This window comes from Littorina saxatilis, linkage group LG3 (assembly GCF_037325665.1).
Source record: "Littorina saxatilis isolate snail1 linkage group LG3, US_GU_Lsax_2.0, whole genome shotgun sequence".
NCBI lineage: Eukaryota > Metazoa > Mollusca > Gastropoda > Littorinimorpha > Littorinidae > Littorina > Littorina saxatilis.
The window spans coordinates 18062281-18076956 of record NC_090247.1 but is presented as its reverse complement, the minus strand read 5'-3'; the positions used below and the strand labels follow the sequence as shown (position 1 = coordinate 18076956).

General features: G+C 42.2%; 1 protein-coding gene and 1 long non-coding RNA gene across 2 annotated transcripts in view; both read left to right on the top strand.

The window, feature by feature from the left end:
• The window catches only part of LOC138961794 (uncharacterized), a 457147-nt gene that overhangs the window by 60901 nt on the left and 381570 nt on the right, over positions 1–14676 (top strand). The window lies entirely within an intron of this gene.
• The window catches only part of LOC138961774 (snake venom 5'-nucleotidase-like), a 37293-nt gene that overhangs the window by 3795 nt on the left and 18822 nt on the right, over positions 1–14676 (top strand). The window contains exon 2 of the mRNA XM_070333446.1: positions 5247–5384. Within this exon, the coding sequence (XP_070189547.1) occupies positions 5247–5384 (138 nt within the window). The remainder of the gene's footprint in view (positions 1–5246; positions 5385–14676) is intronic.

Sequence of the window (14676 nt, the reverse complement as noted above, 5' to 3'; positions counted from 1 at the left end):
GGCCTAAATGGTCCGCTGGACCCATTAAGCAACAGTTAACTAACTAACTATACCAGGAACGAATATAATGACTATTTCATAATAACATTGAGAGGACAGCACGTTTCGCCCTGCAGTCCGGACTGACGATCTAACAGCGAACGATAAGAAGAAAAAAATTCCCTTCACCTGAAGAGCTGTTTTAGCGAGCTACGCCAAATTCCACGACGACGTCGATATATGTAGGCGTTCTTCATTTGGATATCCCCCCCCCCCCCACTCAAAACTTGTTACAAAAAGTCACGGGACACGCTTTTCGAACTCAGTAGGTGAAATCACTCGTGCTGGCTTCAATGTTGAAAACGTCTTTTCTTTATGCTGTCGACACTTGTTGAACGATACCTCTTTAAACAAAATCAAGGGGAGGGTTGGGATTGGTGTGGGGTTGTTGATCACTTTCAATGGTTCGATTGTATCTTAATTAAAGAAAGTCTCTGCACCTGCTTTCTCACGCAGGCTTTGGCTTAAATCGATTTTTATGCCATACATTTCTTGTCATTGAGCCAGTTACACAACTAGTTTTCTGGGGTGGGGTTGTTATTGATAACTTTTAATGGAACGGTCAAACATACTCTGGTGACTACCTTCCCATAAAGATCACCTTCCCACAACGACCACCGTAAAGGAGCCCCAGCGAGTATTTTCCCTATGGAGTTCACCTTTAATTAGCGACCACCTGCCTTTAACAATCTCATATGTCAGTCTCTTGGTGGCTCTTAAAGTTTAAGTCTTTGCACTTGCTTTCTCAAGCAGACTTAGGCTTAAATCGATTTTTATGCCATAAATGCATCGTCATTGACCCAGTGACACACATAGTTTTCTTATCATGTAATTAATTTTATGGACGTTGTGTTTTCTATCTGCTATGCCAAAATGTTAAGCTAGTGCTGTGCTGTAATGTTGAAGGACTTTCGAGTCTTAGGCAGTTGATGTTTTTGGCTTTATTTTATGAAATTATATTAATGAAACACTACGATACAAAAGAAATACTTCCAAACACCAGTTTAGAACCGTTTTTTCTTTAAAAAAAACTACGAAACTTTGGGCACACTGTCACGTTTCCATATATCACAAAAGGTGATTATGAACGGTTAGTTACTACTAACTAACTAACCACACCACGATCCACTCTCGCAGTCATACAACAAAGATAGAATCAACAAAAGTGTAAGTTTCAGACGCCTGTTTATATACTAACTCGCCACCTCCCTCGAGATTTCACTCCAAAAGATGTTTTACGTTCAAAACGTAAAATATAGGTCACTGACAAAAATGCCAGTTAAAGTTTAGAAAATGATAATAACACGCTGATCCCGTGTATAGATAAGAAAGATAGCCGGTTATGCAAAAGCGCTGGTTAAATGCAGGTGTCACACACCCAACGTTGTCACCACTCAAATGAAATCATAAATATAAAAGATGACAAAGTGGTATACAGGGTGCAAAGACATGGTGCACTTACCTTTTTGCCACTGAGTGGGCGACCCGTAGATAGTCTATCTCCACAACTGCTCCGTTGAATGAAGTGCCGGCTGGCGTGAAACGAAGCAGGGAATAGTGGAGATATCAGGCGCCTCACTCAGTCGCTGAAGATCCTCCCCGTAGTCTACCAGAAAATAGCAGACGTAGAATGGTAGGATGACGACAGCGACAGCAACCACCAGTACACCAGAACACCAGGTTACAGCCGAGACCTGTTCCGGTTACAGCATACCCGCAACAGCAGATGAGTAGATAAGTAGAAGGCTGCAACAAAAAGCATCGGTGCACCGGCTAAACATTCCACGCTACCCTTCACCCTCCACCTTCAAACATGTCACCTTTACATATTTCATCGAGCACGTGGGCCTGCACAAACGAACTTTTAAAACAACAAATCAGCCATTTTCCTTCCTTCTCTCCATATCTGCAAAAACCATATACAGATTATTATTTTAGCGTCACAAAGAGCAAATTATGCGCTAACCTGGAAAGAACAACAGAGTATTTCATTCCACAAACACAGACTCGTCAACAGCGTTAAATAATGATTTATTACCTCAACAGCCTAATGTAAGTAGCTCTCCTTTAAGCGAATCCGCTCCCTTTTGAATGGCTTCCGTCCGTCGACGAAAATACCGCCATCCCCTTCTTGCTGAAATACTTTATGCGTGGGAAAAATCCCCCGCTCAGCCAAGAATCAAAACCTGACAACCGTGTTGCCAGCACAGGTAAAACAGCGAAAAGTGTCCTCTCCTTCGTAGTTCCTAAAGCCCTACTATACTTGCAGAACGGCACGCTGACTTAAAATAATATATCACCACGTGTAGAAGACCATCTAACTTTAGGATGGAGGAAGAACGATCCTTCTCTGTCGCTGCCCTGTGTTCAAGTGTCCTCTCATGTCTTCCCCAAACAACCTTGATAAAACATCACGTGACTCCACGTGTCCCGTTTCCAGTTCAGTCACAGTCGATTTTGCCCAGCAAGCAAAATCACGCATGTGGAACCCCTGTATCAAAATATCACCCCTCGCATGCCAGCCAGGCGTGCAGGAAAACGTATTTCCCGTGCTAAGCTCGGTCAGCAGAAAATAGCCCGTACAAGCACAGTCGCTTTTCGTCGTAATTTGAGAAAGGCACCCCACAGAGTGTTCCTTTCTCGATCCATGTCACTAAATCGTGACAATCTGCGGGAATTAATGAACACAAACAGTTTATCTCAGTTGATATCAGAACCCACTCGAATAACCGATACTTCGTCAACTATAATTGATCTGGTATTTACTCCGTGTCCTAACTTGGTAAAAAGAGTTGGTGTTCTACCACCTGTATGCAGTGACCACTCGTGTCCTTTTGTATATTTGAATTATGACTTACCGTCGGGTGGTTCATTCGAACGAACACTATATAATTATTCCAAAATCGATGTTGACAAGTTATTGCAAGATATGGAAAGTGTAGATTGGAATAATATAGTCGATTTAGAATCCATTGATGATGCTGCTGAAATGTTTTTCGATAAGTTAATGATGATAGCTAAAGAGTGTATGCCTGTAAAGGTAGTGACAATGAACGGACACGATGCTGTGTGGATCACCGAGGAAATCAAAAAGTTGATTAGGAAAAAGCAATATATCCACGCATTAGCCAAACGTCTGGATACTGTATGGTGCTGGTCTCTTTTCCGACGGTTGAGAAATAATTTGACTGATGTTATAAGAAATAGGAAAGAAGAGCACATTAGGGGGGAACTAGAAAATAGAATATTGTCACCTCATAATTTTGGCAATAAAGACTGGTGGAAGGTAGTTAACTCTTTTTTTTTTAAAAGAAAGGAATGAGTACAAATGAGATTCCGCCGGCCGATTGAAAGCAATGGAATTGTTTATTACTCTGCAGAGGATAAAGCCGAGGTTTTTAATGAAGCATTTCTACGACAGTCGCATATACAAGGTCATGATGATGACGTTCCACCAGTTGAAGAAGAGCCTATTTTCATTAGTCCTCTGGTGATAACTACCGAAATGGTGTACGCTGTTCTAAACAACCTCGATGTTAGGAAAGCGGTAGGTCCTGATTTGGTTCACAAAAAACTTCTTAAACTTGCTGCATGTATTATTTAAAATCCGCTTGCAACCCTATTCCAGAGATCGTTGGCTGAGGGAAAGTTTCCGAAAATTTGGAAAGTAGCTCATGTGAATCCCATTTATAAGAAAGGTGAAAAAGAACACTGTAGTAACTATCGTCCGGTTTCATTACTCAGTTGCATTGGAAAAGTGTTGGGACTGAAAGGTGTTCAAGCCCATGATTTTCGATATCTCACAGATAATGATTTATTAACGGTTTCTCAGTCAGGGTTTATTCCTGGTGATTCAACTAGTTTTCAGTTGTTGAGTATGTATGACGATTTTTGTCAATCCTTAGATAAGCAGTTGACGTCTCAGGCTGTTTTCTGTGATATATCAAAAGCCTTCGACAGAGTGTGGCATAAGGGTTTGTTGCATAAATTATATGCTGTAGGCATATTAATTGTTTTATTAAAATGGGTTGAAGATTATTTGACAGGCAGGTTACAAGCCGTTCTTATCCAAGGCAGGAAATCGACATACGGACGTGTTTGTTCAGGTGTCCCCAAGGTTCTGTTCTGGGGCCCTTGTTGTTCCTTGTGTACATTAACGATATTGTCATTGATATCGAATCTGTCATTAAACTTTTTGCTGATGATACCAGTTAGTATTTATCTCTAAATGATGCAAACACGCGGACACAGATCTTAAATGCAGACTTAGCCAAAATTGCACACTGAGCGGAAAAATGGAAAGTTAATTTCAATAACTTAAAAACAGATTTGATGACCTTTTCTAGAAATAGAATGCCTGAAACCCTTCCTCTTGTATTTGGTGGAACATTTCTGAGAAAAAAACACGTTCACAAACATCTTGGTGTACTGATTCAGAGCGACTGCAAATGGGAATCACATGTTCAGTCAATTATATCAAAAGTACGTGTTCTTCTCTCATGTTTTCGGTCCTATAAGTATCGCCTTAGCCGAAAGGCACTTGAACTTATGTATAAATCTTTTATTATTCCCCATTTTGATTTTTCTGACGTCATTTGGGACAATTGTTCTGACAGATTAGCTACTTTATTAGAAAACTTGCATCTTGATGCCATAAGAACCATTATAGGTGCAGTTCGTGGCACGAGTCACCAAAAATTGTACGATGAATCAGGATTTACAGCAGAAAAAGAGGAGAAAAAGACACAAATTGATTTTGTATTTCAAATTAGTTAATGCACGCGTGCCACCATACTTACTAGAACGTCTGCCTCCTCTCGTTGCTTCTGTGAACCCTTACCATAGACGAAGACCACTTGACAGACACTCCCCACTCTCGAACTGAACTGTATAAAAAGTCATTTTTTCTGTCTTCGACTTCCCTGTGGAATGAGCTTCCAGATACTGTAAAACAACTTGATTCTATTGAGTTATTTAAAAAACGTATTAGTTCTGACGATTCTGTTGTTCCCTCGTATAGATACACATCTGATCGAAAATCAGAAATGATCCATTGCAGACTTAGATTGAGGATCAGCAATCTAAAAAGTGATCTATTTGACAGACATTTAATTCCCGACCCGTCATGCACTTGTGGTTATCCTGTTGAAAATGCGGAGCACTATAATTATGAGACAATTGATCTTTAATGATACCTGTCGTTTCAGGTGAAGGAGATACGAGCACAGAACAACAACACGGTGTTGGTAGATGCAGGCGACCAGTACCAGGGCACCATATGGTTTTACCGCTACGGAGGAAATGTCAGCGTGAGCTTCATGAACATGATCAAGTATGACGTCATGGTGAGTACGTCGTCAGTCAAATATTGTGACGTCACTATGCCGTCAGTTGTTGTTGTTGTTGTTGTTGTTGTTGTTGCTGTTGCTGCTGATGATGATGAAGATTACGACGACGACAACGACAACTGTGATGATGACAGTTGTTGCAGTTCCCCTTTTTAACCCGGTGCTTTAGATATTACAATATCTAGAAACACACCAAAAATTCTATTCAACACTCCATAATAGTCATGCTTCAAATCACTTCGTAAACACTGACGATTTAGATTGATGAATACTTTATTGGTTAGGTAATATTCCCGGATTCTTTAACAAACCATTTCTATTTAATATCTAACGAACTCGAGTTCATAATTAATTATTCTTGCATTGACAGTCTGGCTTTATATCGAGCTGAACTAATCTTGAATAAGCAGGTTAGTCACAAAGTCTGAATGTCCTGATTGGAAGACTTGATTCACACGATGACGGCGGCAGTGACGAACTTGGTGAAGATGTCACTTGGTGATGATGTCACTTGGTGATGATGTCACTTGGTGATGATGTCACTTGGTGATGATGACAGGAAGTAGATGTGCTCCTCTTGCTCCTCGCTGGGTAGAACACACTGGTGGCCTAGCTTAACAGCTTACCCTTAGTCCAGTAGATCCTAGACGCTCGAACCCCTGGATCAAAGGTAATACTTGTTATTAACAACGTATCCAATGATCAAGGTTACTTCTGACTTCTTGCTCCTTCTTCATGTCGGGCGGCTCGCAGACAAACCAAGCATGGTTACTGAATAAAATACTATATGCCGAACTAACTTGCAGCATGTACGTTTATGATTAACTTCATTAAACATTCTAAAACAAAATATATGTGATATAGATGTGTGTGTATAATAGTTGTTCCTTGATGGACGCTCGATATTATAACGACACCTTACCTCTTGATGCTCCGTTTGAGTAGGACTAAAGAACACTCCTTACTTGACGGACACTTCATTTACGAAATAGCTTACCTCTTGATGCTCCTTCCGAACAAGACTAGACGAGTCTGTGCGGCTGCGGATTACAAGGGCGGATCAATTCACTTTGGAGGGGGGGGGGGGGTTACAAAATGACTGCGAAGATACAAGTTGACGGCGCCGAAGCCTCTAGGGGGGGTCCGGGGGCATGCCCCCCAGGAAATGTTTTTTTATCCAAAGAAGCAAAATAGAGCTATCTGGTGCATCCTGAGCCAATAAATTACCTCTTTTTTGGGGGGGTGGGGGGGGGGTTGGGGGGGGGTTACGTAACCCGTGTAACCCCCCCCCCCCCCCCCCAGATCCGCCCTTGGATTATAACACCTCATGGCCTCGGAATGACAGCTCGGATTGCTGGCGGCTTTCAACGGTGGTTACGACAGAATCTCATGTTTCGACTTGCTTTGCGGCTCACCAAAAGGATCACACCAATCCTCCTTCGATTTCTGGCACTGTCTTGTATCTTGTTCTACCACCTATAGCCTATTCAGAACCCGTCAGGTCCGACAAAATCTCACAAATGGAGCGACGGTAACGCTTTAGTTCTGTTCTATTTGCCGTCCAGCTGACTTCTCCCAAATGACTGTTTACATTCCCACAATGCAACGCAATGACGCGTGCAGGTTACGTAGATTCTCATACTAATGACGTAAACAAGTAATGACGTCGTTTCAACACGTCTCCAAGGTGCAGATTTCGTAGACTCTTGACGTAACAAAATTGTTTTAGTTTCGGCTAAACAAGTAATGACATCTTTAGAGTTGAGTCGTAACAACAGTGCAGACTGTGATGGCGACAACAACGACGACGACAATGGTGGTGCAGGAATGTTGTAAGGATTTATTTTCTCGGCAAATTTGCCAAAATTGCCATTAAAGTTTCGGATTTAAATTCTTGGAAAATCTTCCGAAATAACAGCAAAATATCCGGGGATTTAAAGTAATTCCGCTTTTGAGTCGTCTACCGACAACAACAAAATCCCTGTGGTTGCAGTGGTGCTTCGTCTGCTACGGCGGTAGTGACGGTGGTTGTAACGATGATAAAGGAGATGAAGATGAAGATGAAGATGAAGATGGTGGTATCGTAGGGAAGGAAGGGATGCTGGTTCCGGTCCAACACATGCATGACAGTAGGAGTACCGTTGATAAGAATATTTGGTGTGTGTTTTCTTGTCTCCAGGTACTGCTAGAATAACTCAACTTAATTGCACTTTATGAAAAGGAGTGGCTTTCAGATAATTCTAAAATGTGTGTGTGTGTGTGTGTGTGTGTGTGTGTGTGTGTGTGTGTGTGCGTGCGTGCGTGCGTGCGTGCGTGCGTGCGTGTGTGTTTGTTTTTGTGTCCGTGTGTATGTTTATTGATCCTGGTTGTCTCCAGGTGATAATGATGATGATTATCATAATAGCTTGTGTTGCAATTTTGATGATTTACGGTTGTCACGAGCATGACGAAAGCACTGTCATTACATCCTGGTTTTACATGTAGTGACATTGTTTACAAAGAGAACACAAGGCAATGGTGGCGTTATATCTAGTCAGTTTCTAAATCGCAATTCTTGCTGTGTTGATGCACATCCTGGCTTTGACAGAGGCTCGTCGATCCTTAGGCTACAGGGCTGTACCTACTGTACGAGAGGGAGGGGCTTCCAAAATGAGGCAGGGGCATTTCACATTCGAAAGGGGTATTTTGTGTCTCTCCTTGAAAAAAAAGGTACATTTGTGACCCTCCACCACGGAATGAGTCGCATGTCACCTGTGCATGATTTTCATATTTTTACATTTTCATAAAGAGTTGTTTATGCTCTATCCAGTGGTGAAAACCGTTTTAGAAAAGAGCAAAAACTGTTTGAGTTATAAGCCTGTGACTAAGGTGACCCTCACACTGTTACCAGACACTCCCCGGACTTATATTAAGCCTAGCGCAGAACCGCGGGAGGTGACATGCGACTCATTTCGTGGTGGAGGGTCACAAATTGTGTCGGGTAAGGACGGGCTTCCGGAACCCAGGCCCCCCCTCCCCCTCCCCCTCCCCTAGATCTAGCCCTGACGTAGTCACGCTACGCAATCAGATTAAACACAATTGGCAACCAGTCATATAGTTGGTTGATAGTTCCTTTTTGGACCGGTTTCTTCCGGGCACAACTTTATACAACCACCGAGTTTTATACCTAATTTGGCTTGTTCGCATAACAGGAGAGGTTGGTAGGTATCTGTGAGATCTATGATTCTCACTAGGAGGGCCCTTCATAAATATAGCTTCAGAATATGGCTGACGTCATCACTTATTACGTGAAACTCCTATTTTGTGGTCGGAAACCTGACACCCCCCCTCCCCCTCCCTGAAGATAAAAAAAAGTAAGCTGATAGGTCAAAATGTCCACCATGTTCAGAATGTAACCGCTAAAATACCGGAACCGGAAGCAGCGCTATATAAGCTATCTTTATTATTATTATTAACCTGCTCGTTACAATCATCCCTAATCGTCAGGTTATTACCGGTTTTGATTGAGTCAGAAGTAAAGATGATATTATTCTGATTCGTATGATCCCAATTACTGTAGCATCAACTACCGTTGCAGTGAGCATTTGTGACATCGCTTTGAGAAAACAGACATCAATCCCACGACAAAATCGTCGGCGACGGGCGCAGTGGCGTAGTGGATAAGACATCGGCCTCCTCATCGAAAGGTCGTGAGTTGAAATCCCGGCGGCGGCTGCCTGGTGGGTTAAGGGTGGAGATTTTTCCGATCTCCTAGGTCAACGTATCTGTAGACCTGCTTATCCCTCTTCGTGTGTACACGCAAGTACACGACCAAGTGCGCACGGAAAATATCCTGTAACCCATGTCGGAGTTCGGTGGGTTATAGAAACACGAAGATACCCAGCATCCTTACCTCCGAAAGCGGCGTATGGCTGACTGAATGACGGGGTAAAAACGGTCATACACGTAAAACCCCACTCGTGCAAAATCATGAGTGAACGTGGGAGTTTCAGCCCAAGAAAATCGTCGGCAAGAGACAAAATCATGATATAATTACCTTATTTGAAACTCCATAAGGTGTGAAATCTATTTTCAAACCAAACGTTTTTGCGGAAATTACAATAACTACATGAACGGGTCATTTTGCTTGCAACTGTGTATATGTGTTGACCTCCTGTGTAAGTCCCAGGAGCGGAGCATTTAAGCCAGCGGGGGCGGGGGGGGGGGGGGGGATACAACCTGGGGTCCAGGGGTATACCCCTTGTGGGGAACAGGGGCAAGGTTCCGGAACCCCTTTAACCACCCCCCCCTAATCCGCCCCTGAGTCCCGTGGCCGACTTCCGTAGCATTATGCTTTGATGATCGGAAGAGACCATCCAATCACAGCCCCCGAATTCCCCCACGTGTTGATCAGAATAGCCATAGAATGATTACGATGTTTGTCTGTACATGTTACAAAGTAGTGTGTGCTGAAGGTCATGACATTAAGAACTCATTTTGATAACAAACCCAATCTCTACCTTTTGCATCGTCATACGCTCCCTTATGTGACCTTGTCACATTAACAGGACTCATTAAGGGCAAAGTACATCTGCGCAGTCGCCACTACACTACATGCAGCGATAGGGATTATGACGAGTACTTGGCCTGTTTTCTTTCCACGCAACGTGTAGCGGGCTGGGAAAAACAAAAAACAAAACCTCAGTAATCTGCAGTGCGTCGTCTGTCCTGCTGGCGTTACATAGGTGAGCGCCGGGCCTTATTTACCAGTTTTTTTTTTTATATCCCCACAAAGATAACGACGGCGTCGTTCTTAAAGTCAAGTCAAGTATTTTATTGTTTTGGGCCCAGGTGCATTGGAGTGGTTGGTGTGACTGGCAAACTCAAAACAACTTTTTTTTTTTTAACTTTGAAAGGGGCAAAGGCCCACGTATTTTTAAAAATCCGATTTAAGCTACTTTTTTTTAATAAGCTTTTTTTTACCTTCTTTGAATGCAGTTTGAACGTGGAACAAATAACGACTCGAATTTGCCGCTTGCTACTGTAGATGTTATTTAGTCGAGGAGGCTCGTATTTCTCCTCCATACATGGAAAGGAACGGACCAAACTTCAACACCGCAAAACTGGAAGTTTTTCGACTAAACAAAGCTATTGTGTAACGTGGTTGAGCCTTATGTAAACGTAAAAGGCCTGGGACAAGGGTTTGTACAAGGGTGTGCTAATATTTGTTGATAGGGTTTTCAAATTCGGCTTCGCAAGCGGCTTTGCGCGTGTCGCTCTGCAACTTTCGCGTATGATCTGAAAAGGGAACTCTGCTAGGTTAAAAATCAAACATCTTGCTGGAACAACGGAACTATAACTACATATACAACGGAACTATAACTACATATAAACACATAAGTTGTCACAAACTCTGCCCAAGTCCAGCCATGAATTATTTGTAATTCGTGCATGAGTTGGGTTTCGTGCGGTTTTGGCTCAGATGGGTGCCTATACAGTGACTCGGTGTGTGTCCGTGGCTATGGACAGCCAATCGCGGGAGTGTATTCACGCACGTGGGGTTGCGTGATGCGTGAACGAGTCACAGGCTCGAAGGTCACTGCTGTGTAAAACTTGAAGAGAACGGATGGTTGATGTGAATGCTCTATCCGGCCGACCGGCGTGTTGATGTTTTATTCGACCCCGGAGACAAGTTGTGTTCCAGCTGTCTTGGTGTGGCTTCAAGGGTTCTACGGGTGGTCAGTCCTCGAACGGCAAGGTGTGTTGAAATTCTGTAGTTTTTCTCTCCTTCCGTGCTCAGGGTCAAAATTTGTTGGTTCGGTAGTGTTTGTGTATGAGAGAGTTTTAGTTTTTTAGTTTCCTGGGTTGGTGTCATTTTATGTGTAGGGTGTCGGGGGTAGAAAGGGGAGAGGGAAAATGGGAAAACAAGGGAAAGGGGGGGACAGTTTTTCATTGTGCAAGAAGTAGGAAGGACGAGAGAGGTAATCTAAATTTGAAGATAAATGGAATCCCCTTGGCACAAAGGACCTGTGCTGAAATGGCTCAAGCACAAGAAGTGGGGAGAGCGAGTTGGCTGGTGGAAAGAAGAAAAGAGGTGTCAGCAGTTACTGCGAGTGAACTCATGTGTGGGAAGGATTTATTTTTATGGAGGGTGTATTTAAGGTAGAGAGCGTTAATTCCAGAGAATAGTCGTGTAGTAGTTGTTAGTGCGGAAATTTGGAGACGAGGTACGGGAGGTTTTAAACGGGAGTTCACTGTCAAGACAGAAGACGGGGGGTTGGTTGTAAATATGTGACGTCATCACGGTTAGAGAAAGAGGAAAGAACGAGGTGCCACTATGTAATATGACTTAAATTCATAAGGGGTAAGAGAAGTGGCGTTGTTTGTGAAGGGGCTGCTTGTAAATGGTTGGGTCAAATAATGAAATAGGAATTGTTTGATTATGGGGGCAGCCATGTTGTATTGACTTTGTAAAATGGGAGTTGTAAATACTTTGTACATTTATATTGATGATGGTGTCTTTACAATTGTATAAAAGTAAAGACTATAATTAGGTATTTAAGGGAGTGAAAATTGTAAGAATTATTACATAATTGGTCATGTTGGGACTCTGGTATTTTGATAATGATGTTGTGGTTAAAGTTAAATGGTAACTTTGATGAGATGGCCAGGGTGGTTAATTAAGTAGTTAATTATGGTAATTAATGAGTAATTAAGTAAAGAGGGGTCTTTGAAAGTTGATGAGTATTGATAATTATGGGAAGTCTAATGAAGGAGATATTGTTGTTAGGAGAGTTAATTTGTGGACTTTGTGGGTAAGGGGAGATAATTGAAGTATTGTTGAAGGAACAAGTAGTTATACTTGGCTTTGTTCCTACAACAGCGTTCAAGCATAGAAGCGTGGCTGTGGGCGAGTCCAAGCCAGGAGAGACGAACGACACAGGAGACAGCATGAGTTTCCGGGAGAAAGATGCTTCCGACTCGTTACCCGGGAGGAAGGCGTGTTGTTGGTGGAGTGTGTGACCACCGGTGTGTCGCAAGTGTGAGCTGTGGAGGTGAGGTGGCCCACCGTCAGTGAGTAAAGTGGTGAAAAGTGCTGGCATGCTATTGCCACGAGCAGTATGGGCACAAGAATATATTATGGCATCTGTGTGCCTCGAGTTATGCAGCTGTGGCTTAACTAAGCATTGTGACCTATAAGTGAATTTAAACATATTAAAGACATAAAGATTGTGCAAGTGGAAGATTCAACGGGACTAATCTGGAGTGTCTTTATTTTTTATGTTTTGTTTTGAGCGACGTTGATTTTTGTGGATCGGCGAGATGTGAACTGGACTTGGTTGTGAAACGTCATGATCATTACGCGCGAAGAGAAAAGTATGTAGTGACATGGTAATTTGTTGTTATGAAGTAAGGTTGTTACGTGGTGAATTAATGTGAATGTGTTATTGATGAATTAATGTTCGTACCATTTATTGTGTTGAAATAAGTGGAAGATTCAACGGGACTAATCTGGAGTGTCTTTATTTTTTTATGTTTTGTTTTGAGCGACGTTGATTTTGTGGATCGGCGAGATGTGAACTGGACTTGGTTGTGAAACGTCATGATCATTACTCGCGAAGAGAAAATTATGTAGTGATATTGTAATTTGTTGCTATGAAGTAAGGTTGTTACATTGTGGATTAATTTGAGTGTGTTAGTGATGACTTAATGTTCGTACCATTTATTGTGTTGAAATAAGTGGAAGATAATTGAGAGTCTTGTTATTTAAAGTTAAGTTAATTAGTATTATTGGTGGCTGGGCCTACTGGTTTCATGTGTAGCTGCGTTTGGCGTTGATCGTATGCATCAAGGTTGAAGGCAGTGTAGCAATAAACGTAGGTAGTCCCTATCACGAGGTATTAGTGTAAATGTAAGTTAGAAATAATAGTTAGTTAATAAATAACGGGGTTAATTGATTACTGTAGGTGAAGATAAGCGGATTTTGAGTTGAGATAGATTTATAAAGAGACTTCTTGACTTTTCGGGATCAGGGAATTAAGGTGGTAGGTGGTAATATTTAGGGATATTTACAGTTCTTTTAGTATTAAGTTATAAATTCTTATAGCCAATTTGTTTTGTTAAACTTTAAGATAATTCTACCTTCTTCATCTATCTTTGATTTTGAGCGATTGTGATTGGATGTGAATGTGAATGCGAGGTTGTCGTGTGTGTAAATAATAAACTTTGGTTTGAATGTTGCCTGGTTGTGGAGTCAGTGATTAGAGTAAGAGTGGTTGACTGTGTCTGAGTGTTTTGTACGTTAAAAGGTATTCCTATACCTCTCCCAAAACTTAGGGGAGTTACATAAGTTGTGTGTGAATATTTGTTTGTCTGTTCACGTTAAAGACCGTTGGGTCGAAATATCTGTGAATGTATTGTTTTGTCAATAACAAACGTTCCAACAACCTACCTTTCTTGTTTTTTGATTCTACATATGCTACCATTGGGCAACCTGCGTTTTTATTAAAAAAAAATTGAGCCCCATCTCTCTCGGTCTCTGTCTGTCTGTCTGTCTCTGTTTGTTCTGGTTGACTCTCTCTCTCTCTCTTTGTCTCTCTCTCTCTCTCTCCCTCTCTCGCTCGCTCCCTCTCCATTTCTCTCGCTTTCTCTCTCTCTCTCTCTCTCTCTCTCTCTCTCTCTCTCTCTTTCACACTCTCTCTCTCTTTCACTCTCTCTCTCTCTCTTTCACTCTCTCTCTCTCTCTTTCTTTCTTTCTCTCTCTCTCTCTTTCTCTTTCTCTCAGTCTCTGCCTCTGTCTGTCTTAGTGTTCGTCTGTGAAAATGTCTATATTTCTGTCTCTTTCTGTCTGTCTCTGTCTCACTCTCTCCCCCTCTCCCCCACCCTTACTCTGTTTTTGTGGCGTTTGTATTGTTTTTGTGATTGTTTTTTTTTTTATCTCTCATGTACGGGGGCTGATTGTAAAAAAAAGCAGCAATTCCTAGTCGACTCAATCCTTTTACACACACACACACACACACACACACACACACACACACAGACACAGACACACAGACACAGACACACACACACACACACACACACACACACACACACACACACACACACACACACACACACACACACACACTCTCACATACCCACGCTCACACGAAAATATACGCACATGCACACGCACACGCATACGCATACACACAGACAGACACACACACACAGACACACACTCACACATACACACACACATATAGAGGGAGGGTAGGGTTACCCTAATCTAAAAATGTATTTATGTCGGCCTAAAAGATCTTGAGAC